This window comes from Malania oleifera, chromosome 12, assembly GCF_029873635.1.
Source record: "Malania oleifera isolate guangnan ecotype guangnan chromosome 12, ASM2987363v1, whole genome shotgun sequence".
NCBI classification, from domain to species: Eukaryota; Viridiplantae; Streptophyta; class Magnoliopsida; order Santalales; family Ximeniaceae; genus Malania; species Malania oleifera.
In genome coordinates, this window is record NC_080428.1 from 57,416,351 (window position 1) to 57,426,078 (window position 9,728).

The window sequence follows — 9,728 nt, forward strand, 5'->3', positions numbered from 1 at the left end:
GAAGAAATTAGCATGAAAATTGTTCTCAAGAAAGGCTTACGCGCTGATGTGTGGTGTTGGAGCATTCAAACTTCAATTGGTGCATGTGGCCATTTGGCTTTCAGTGACTGCTATGTTTTTTAGTGATTTCTAGAGTTGTTTCAGGTCTTTGGTATGGATGACCCTCCCATAGTGGCAGATTTGCGTAGGATTATGAGTTTTGGGGTTTGGTTTGGTGGTGACTTGTAGGGGAGGTTTTGCTTGTGACATCTTTCAACATTTCCTAGGAATGTGATGCCCATGGCATGTCATTCCCATGTTTATTTAGGGACCAGAATCCTATGTGGTGGGCATCTTAACATGGATAAGTTTCATGGGAATTTATTCTCATCATCCCATGGGAATCCTACTTTTGAGATCAAATCATCCAATTGCCCTCACTATTTTGACTGATTGGACATCAGTATGATGCAGGGGCAGCATCAAGGTTCCGCAGCCTTGGAGAAATTAGAAGGGGGGGAAGGGAGGAGAGAGGAGATACCCGGGGGGGGGGGGGGGTGGAACTCACATTCACTTCATTTCAAATTCATCAACAACTGCCTACAACAGGCTGTCACACACTATTTACTAGAAAACCTCTTTACATGAAATTACACATAAACCCCTAAAACTACATTACATTACAAACATACCCCTACTTTACACAAATATTACAAACAACGCCCAAATACACCTAATCCTATACTAATTAATACTAAAAACACATAATAAACTACCAGCTTAAACCCACAATTCCTTAACCCAACTCTTCTTAATTATTTTCCAGCAAGGATCTTCCCAAGTTCTTACTTCTTGTCCTACATCACAGTGCCTCTATAATATGGTATTATTATATTCTATTAATATATTTAAAATAATAAGTATTAATACAATGGAAATAATAATATTGTTGTGCTATAATATAATGATACAACATTATAGTTAATATTTAGAGACCATATTGTCCTCAATTTTTTAATTGGATTATATAAGTGTTGAACTTTTTGAATTTATGATTGTTGAAAATTTGAGGACATGGATTTAATAAACTACATGTCTTAGTAGATTTTTATGTTGAAAATGTAATTTATTCTTCATATATTGTTTATATACATGTCAACGGTATAATAATCATCTTTCTGAAATGCCTATCAGGATTCCAAGTTAAACCAGACATTGACATGGGAATGTTGTTTACATTCTTAGGAATCTTACAATGTGAACAAGCAAAAACTTGGGCAGGCATCCCATTCCTAGGTATGAGATTCCCGGAATGTCCATGGGAATATTTTTTATGCTGCAAACCAAATTCCTGCCCAGGTTTAGGTCAGATCATGTTCTAATACCATGTTGAAGTATTGTGTAAGTTTGGATAACCTAATCGCAAGGATAGTCTCTTTCTCTATTTATAATATGTGCCAAGTACCTTGCAATGACCATAATAGTGGTGCTAACTCATGCTTACCCATGCATCAATAATGCCTGAATATCAAAAGTAACTGGTAACAGACAAATAACTTGAATTCAATTTTTTCTTACCATGTACATGTTTATGTTTAATTCAACTTTGTGGTGTGATCTGTGTTGCTGCTATATTTATTTTTCATAAAAGACAAATAAATGGTGGATGGCACTGCATAAAATTTGAGTATTGTTTTTTTTTTTTTCTTTTATGCATTGATGTATTTGGAGGAAAATTTTTGAGTTATTGATAGTATACAATGTTGGCATTTGTATGCACATGCCGTGTTTTTAACTTTCTTAATGTGTGATTTCTCAGCGCCGCTGGATTGTGGTTAGCAATCCTAGTTTGTGTGCTTTCATCTCCAAATGGCTGGGAACAGAAGCATGGATCCGTGATGTGGACCTCTTGACAGGATTGCGAGATTATGTAGGGGATGCTAATTTTCAACAAGAATGGAAGATGGTATTTATTGTCTCCATATGCAATTAGGCATTGTCAAAGTGCCCTAGAAACAAAAATTATTCTGGTATTTCTTTTTCATACATTAACTGATTTAAACCATTAATGCGTTAAAAATTTTCTCATAGGTGAGGAGGGTTAACAAAATGAGGCTTGCTGAGTATATTGAAGCAATGAGTGGTGTGAAGGTTTGACTAACACTTCTGTTGAAGTTCAATCTTGTTCTTTTTTATTTGTCACATCATTTTACAAACTTTTAGTGGATGCTTTCTTGTCATTATATCTTGGCAGTGTATCACCTTTAATTGCAGGTCAGCTTGGATGCGATGTTTGATGTGCAAATCAAACGGATACATGAGTACAAAAGGCAATTGCTTAACATACTAGGCATTATTCATCGATACGACTGTATAAAGGTAAATGGAATTCTTCTGTGTGGAAGGATTTTTCCTGTTAATGTATTAGCTAAAAAATGGAAAAAAAAAACAGCTGCTGCAAATATAAAGGTTTATCTAGCTCCATTTTCTGGCGCATATACAAATAAAAAACCATGTGTTGTCTAGAGATGATTGTCCATCCTTAATGATCACGATGGTTCCTGCAAGTAATATGCGGTATAATTTTTCTCCATATTGCTTTGATTGAGACAGACCTAGAATTAGTCACTGTTAATAATGCACCAGTGAAGAGGTGTGAATTAGTTGTTGTTAGTGGCAATAGGAATGGGAGGGTAGACCATGAATAACTTGAACCAATACAGTAAGTATTTGGCAGCACCCCAACATCTTATTTGTGTTACCATGTGAGCATATAAGGGCTACAAACAAATTCATAGGTTCAACTAATTTCCGACACCTTATTTTTGTTTTATGTAAGTAGTTCAAATTTCTTATTGCTCAACTAATATATACAGATTGACATTAGAGTTGACATAGATTTGTTTCCAGAAGTCTCAAGTGAACTTGATTGGAAATTTTTGCTGAATATAGGACTGTTTCCATTGGTATTCTGCTGCAGAATATGGGGAAGGATGATAGGAAGAAGGTTGTACCTCGCGTTTGCATTATTGGAGGGAAAGCTGCACCTGGTTATGAGATTGCAAAGAAGATTATCAAACTTTGTCATGCTGTGGCAGAAAAAATTAATAATGATACAGATGTTGGAGACCTTCTAAAACTGGTAGATTGTTTGTATTATTATCTAGAATTGGAATGAGAATGCCTGAATGAACTATCTTGTAAACATGCAGAGAATGTAACTAGACAACTTGTAAATGTGGAGGATTGCCCAGATGATTTTTCCCCATCGTCCTTTAGTGTTCCTTTTTTAACATGCCTAAGTCTGATCAGTCGTTCATCTTAGTTATCCCCCATTAATTTGACTCAATATAAGATCAATACAAATATAAAAGCAGTTTTGAAAGGGTTTGGCACTAGGCTTAAATAGATTCTATGCATCATCAACTGGCTTAGTTTTGTTTCTATTGCAATTTGGATTTTTGTTTCTATTGCAATTTGGGTCATTTTTTTAACTTCTTTTCCCTATCCACAGGTTTTCATACCTGACTACAATGTCTCTGTGGCTGAATTAGTAATACCAGGGAGTGACCTTTCACAACACATAAGGTTGGATATAGCCCTTCCATTCTGTTGCAGGGACCTCTACTTTAATACTTAAATTTTTACCGATAGACTTCCTTCTTAATACACTCTTGTTTGGAAGATTGTGAAGAAATGTGAAATCAGCATGTTTCTTGATTTACACTAGTTCAGAATGGTTTACATTTTCTGCTTGTCATACATGTTTTTCCATAACAAAACTTAGCATGAAATGTGAGTAATAGAATTTAATTGCTACAAGGTTCTTGGATATTGATGTTTTTTTTTAACTGTGTTTATTTCACTTTATTACTTGTGATATATCAAATGCTTTCACTCATAACAGCAGTAATTATCCTAGAAAACCTTCTGCAGAATACTGGATTTAGTGGGCTTTTCCCCCATTCTTGTATTGTATGCCTTTTTTCTGCACTCTATTTATATGCTAATTTAGTTAAATAAAACTAAAAATTATATTGCGACATAATGGGTTCTCATCTGCTCAAAATCTTTACATATGCTGCATAATGTGTCATGACTTTGCAGCACTGCTGGACATGAGGCATCGGGAACTGGAAGCATGAAATTTTTGATGAATGGATGCTTGCTTTTAGCTACAGCAGATGGGTCTACTGTAGAAATTATTGAAGAAGTAGGAGCAGAAAACATGGTGAGTTCCATGTTAAATAAGATTTAAGGATAAATAACAACAGCTACAACCAAGCCCAAGTCCTATTAAGTGGGGTCAGTTATATGGATCCATTTGGTCATTTTGGGGCATGATCTAGGGCAATATTTTCTAAAAATTGAATTCCAGATGAGAGTTATGAGGACATCATTTGAAATTCAACTTCTATGGATTCTATAGAGAGTTAATATGGATTCTATACAGAGTTAATGACGTCAGAATGGTAACCAGGATTTCATTTAGCTGACCTCAAGTTGTCACCATAGACTTTGTTGAGGTGGACTTTGGTGTGTGTTCGTTTTCTCTTTTTAAGATTGACCAAAAAAATAATTAATAAAAAAAAATGAAAGAGAGTGGTGTGCCACTAGCTCCCTCGCTGTATCATTTATTTTTGTGAGCTCTAACCTAAAGCACTAAAAAAATTTAATGCAGAAAATTGGGTCCTTCATTCTTCAATGAACCCTTTAAGCATTTTAATGTTGTGCTAGAGTGCTGAGTATTGTTGCTTTAGATGGATTTGGTTTTCAAAAGAAGGATTTTTGTTGACAGACTTAATCTCTTGATGCTTCACATCCTTCCAATTTGCTTTCTTTTGTGATCTGCAACCCTATTTTAAAATCCCAAGTCCCAGAGACCTCCTTTTTGTTTTGTTTTTTTTTTTTTTTTTGATTTTTTGTTCTCTTTTCTGATAAACTGTAATTTAGGTTACGTACACACAAAACCTTTAAAGCATGTTAAATTTTTGATTGAATCTCTTCTGCTCCTCCAGTTTTTGTTTGGTGCTAAAGTGCATGAAGTTCCAGCGTTGCGTCAGAAAGGAGCTGCTGTTAAGGCATCACTTCAATTTGCACGTGTTGTAAGGTATAAATCTACCACCCCTACCCCCATCACCTCTTGTAATATCATGTGATTGTCAATGGTAAATATTACTATGTATGTAAACTTCCTCCCCTTTTCTCTCTTTCTTCATAGAGAATTAGGTTACTTTTGGTTTGTGGATCGTCTATTCCTAGGATTAGAATATTATAAGATGAAAGTGTTATAAAATTTGTATAGGGGTTAATAATTTAGAAAGGGAATCACTTATACAAAAGCTTGTGTTATCCCATCCAACATGAAATAGGACCCACTTTGTTTTGTGGTTGCCTTCAAGTTTTTCTTTTTAATTTTCTATTATGAGTATTTCTATTTGTTGTTCTCCCTTGATTTTAATTCCTTCTCTCTCATTATATCTTTTAAACTTAAAAAAAGTACAAATAGAAGGATAAGATATCTTCCCCAATAAAAAAAGGAGGAGAAAACGAAACAAAACAAGTTAACAAGTCTCCAATCACTCTGAATATATGGAAGGCGGACTTCCTTGAAGAAAACTAAAAGCATGATACTACATGGAAGAATATACTCTTTCCCAATGCAACTGCTAAAACAAAATTCTCTTATAATTTTGGGCATTCTTCTTCAGCTGAATACCAAACCACAGGCCAAAATAAAAAAAAAGAAAAAAGAAAAGAAACAGGAAACAGAGTAAAGCAAGCGAAACACTGCCTAACCACATCAAAAACAGCACACCACCATAAAGTCATTACCTCCTTTTTCCTCCTAACACCTTTAAACATTATAAGCAGGCAAGGCTCCCAACTTGTGGAAGCAAACTCTTCTCATGATCCCAAATACCCCAAGCCATGGAATAGTGCAAAAAAAGGTATTAGAGTAGATTAGAGTGAGCCTTTCCACTATAAAAGCACAAAATGTACACATCTGGAGAAACAGCTTTGTAGGCTCTTAATAGATTGTTGCTGTTAACTTTGTTGTGGATTGCCAACCAAATAAAAGCTCTCATCTTAGAAGCCAGTTTAACTTGCCAGTTTAGGCTTTTACCAAAGGTCATGGGAAGGAAAATGATTTAAATGAGAATAAGATACTTTACGAGAAAAACACTAGAATGGTGCAAGTATAAGTCCTTGTATCCCTTGAAGTATGATGAAACCCCTCAAGCAAACTAACAATAGAAGATAAATCCTCCATCTCCTTGTCATTGTAATTTTTGAAAATAAATAAATAAAAGTTCTATACATCACCAAAAAAAAAAAGAATAAATTGGAGTGTCATGAAGATCAGAGAGATATACAAATGAGGAAAAACAAAAGTAACAGAACCTCCACCACCCACAGTTTTTCCCAAAACTGCAGTGCCCTCTCCCTCTTCAATTCTGACAAAAAGAATAGATGGATACCTGTGAGGTAAACTTCCAGGGGATTACATGAATAGAATTTGTGCAGAATGTCACAGCCACATATTCTCTTGACGACCATACTTCCGACCACTCCACATCAACTGGAATCGGTCTCCCCTTTAAACGCCACAATCACCTCCATTCTAGAGAGGTTTTCAGACACCAAATTACCTGGGACCTAAAACCCCAACATCTGTAGACCTACCTTCCAATTAACTAAATAACCTCTCTATCCCTGCCTTTGGGACGAAAGAAAATCCTTCTTAAACCTCTCTAATCTAACAGCCACACCAACCAAAAAAAAAATGATCAAGGGGAATGGAGAATAGTGAAGCCCGAGCCGGAGTGACCTATGGACCAGAAACAAATGAGGCTTACTACGATCAAAACATTTGGAAACCTTAGTGAAACCAAATCCCGAAAAGTAGATGACAAAAGATTTAACACCGAGAACCTAAATGCAAGCCATGCACAAAACCTTCAACAAATGCTCTAGAAATCCTTCTAATCCAGGACAGTGATAAAGAAAAGCTGCAAAAGAAGATCACCCTACCTAGATCCTATAGGAGTTTTAAACTAACTTCTAGGCTCCCCTTGACAATGATAGAAAGAACTGTAGATGACAAACAGCCCCTCATTTTCCCCCTCCATTTGTGATAATAAAACCCTTCCTATCCATTGTTCTGCTTGATGTGACATTGTGCCAAATGTTGAAATGGATGTTTGCTGACACTTTTGAGGAATATTTAACTTAATAAATGCTTAATACTAATTAGTTGCTAGATCTTTCATTTTTCTATGAACAATTCCAAACAGCAGCAGTTTTTTTTGTGTGCTAAAATTTTATGTTTTAGAAGTTGGAGTAGAAAATATTCTTCCTTGGAAGTTATTCTATCCTGATATTCTTTCTGCATTGTGTGCTAGATTTTTATAATGAACTGCATGATGCAACTGTGATGTGTGCTGGTGAGCTAAGTGATGCCTCACATCGTGACTGTCTTTTCTACTGTACTTCCTTCTGATGTGATAACATGCATAGGATGGTGCGGGATGGCTATTTTGGCTTCAAAGACTACTTCAAGTCATTATGTGACAGTGTAGATGGTACACGTGACTACTATCTCCTGGGTTATGACTTCGCAAGCTATCTTGAGGCACAGGTAACTGTCTCACACTGGAATCATGGATCCAAGCACTTGGAATGTAATCTTAGGACCCAGCACTTGGGCTTTTATCATTTGGAGTGGTGTTTCTAATTTTAACTTCACAGGCTGCTGCTGATAAGGCATTTGTCGACCAAGCGAGGTGGACACAGATGAGCATCCTCAGCGCAGCTGGCTCTGGGAGATTCAGCAGTGATAGAACAATTAGAGATTATGCAGAGTGGACTTGGGGAATTGAACCATGTAAATGCCCCTTCTAAGATCTGGCTGCAGGGGTGCAACACCAGAACAGAGAGCAAGGCATCAACTGTGGATCACTTGCCTTTGCTTTGAAGCGCAATTATTGTGGCGCATGGCAGCTGTGATTTCTTATCTGTTAAGACGCAGCTTCTACTGCATCCTTTGCAATTCAATTTCTAATTCAGCTTGTGGTTCCAGGATTCTTGAGGTTATCTTACGTATATCGATAGGTTACTAGTGGCAGAGTGTTTATGCTGTTTCACAGATCAAATAAATTATGAGGAACAGTTCATTTTCAAAAAAAATAATGATAATAACAACAATGACGTTGGTAATAGAGCAATGTCCTTGTTATGTTTTGCAGAGAGAGAAATCATATCGAGAAATTTATGAAGGCATCAAAATGAAGACATGGTTGCCCAGATGCTCCACAAATGCTGACATAAAACAATATAAATGTTAGATTTGACTATCTATATTTTTTGATAGGTCTATGTCCCAGGAAGCCAAATGATAGACAAAGCTGTTGAAATTGAATGCCAGCCTATGCATCCAGAGATTGGCAAACATTAAAAACTAAAACCAACTTGAGATGAAATCTGCTAGGCAACAAATGAACGAATAACTAATAGTTCTAAATCCCAGTGGCATTGAATCATCCTGTACCCCAAGAATAAAAATGGCTTGTTACCTAAAAATAATTTTGCCCATAAGTTGGTAGAGAAAAAATGAGTAGAATTTGTCACTTGATTTCTGCATGCTCATCTGATTTTACTCAGTTTCATTCTTGTGTTATTCAATTTTGCAAATTAAATATAACATAAAGTTGCAGCGAAGAGGAAAAAAGAAATTGAAGGAAAAATAAAAGTAGCAAAGTTACATGCATATTCAAAGTTGCATATTGCGCGTTTCATTGAATAACTATATCATGCAATCAAACAAAATACTTTGATAATTTTAGATCTTGGACGTCCCAAAATGCAAGTTTGGTAGTGAAAGGAAAGTAGGTCTAGTAAAATGAAGGATTGCATTTGGTCTATATTATGTGATGTACTCTTAAAATTAAAAGAAAAAAAAAATAGAGCACTATTTATAAAGATAGAATGCAAAATGAATGTCTGTATTAAATGAGTAAGATCGTCAATGAGAAATAATAATTTAGTTGATGTTAGCTCTTGTATATTAAATGGGTATGATATCCCTAAAATAAATTATTGAGACGACACTTAGAAAACAAAATCAGCTTAATAAAAAATTTATACCTTTTACAAAAACCATAATATATAACATTATATCACTCTCTTTGAAATTTTGGGAGGGAGTTGCTTTGTATGAATATCCTTCTGATAGTGGTCTAAGTTTTAGTGTATTTGGTGGAGCTTCTTAGGCTATGTTAGCTTCAACAAATGTCAATTCATATAAATAGAAATGATATGAGATAAAAATGTTATAAAAATTATATAGATGTACGATAGTTTAAAATAAGTCCTAGCTACAAAACTTCGTCTAAATTTGAGAATAATTATTTATTGTCTATTCCATATTATGACTAGTTTTATAATCTATCACAATTTGTTACCTTTATATCACTGCCATTGTAATGTTAAGAATAGCTATTTCACTCGCTCTATTTAAGGTCCGATTCGATTAAGGGTTTCTTTTCTTTTTTTTTTTTTAACTTGAGAAAAGAAAAATAAAAGAAAATAAGGAAGAAACTCATTTTCTTTCTCTATTAAATACTATCAAAAATGAAAGTTTGTTTTAATATATCTAAAAATTAGAAAAAACTAAATATTAATTATGCATAAAATTAATTTTTTTTTATAGATTTGGTATATTTTTTACATAAATGACGATTCCTTTA

The 9,728-nt window shown here is 34.9% G+C and overlaps 1 protein-coding gene across 1 annotated transcript in view; it reads left to right on the forward strand.

Moving 5' to 3' along the window:
- Positions 1-8,207, forward strand: part of LOC131144155 (uncharacterized) — a 91,236-nt gene extending 83,029 nt beyond the window's left edge. The window contains exons 14-22 of the mRNA XM_058092595.1: positions 1,799-1,945; positions 2,071-2,130; positions 2,254-2,358; positions 2,960-3,121; positions 3,494-3,567; positions 4,087-4,210; positions 4,998-5,089; positions 7,501-7,621; positions 7,732-8,207. Of these exons, the coding sequence (XP_057948578.1) occupies positions 1,799-1,945; positions 2,071-2,130; positions 2,254-2,358; positions 2,960-3,121; positions 3,494-3,567; positions 4,087-4,210; positions 4,998-5,089; positions 7,501-7,621; positions 7,732-7,884 (1,038 nt within the window). The 3' untranslated portion in view covers positions 7,885-8,207. The remainder of the gene's footprint in view (positions 1-1,798; positions 1,946-2,070; positions 2,131-2,253; positions 2,359-2,959; positions 3,122-3,493; positions 3,568-4,086; positions 4,211-4,997; positions 5,090-7,500; positions 7,622-7,731) is intronic.
- The last annotated feature ends 1,521 nt before the right edge of the window (positions 8,208-9,728 follow it).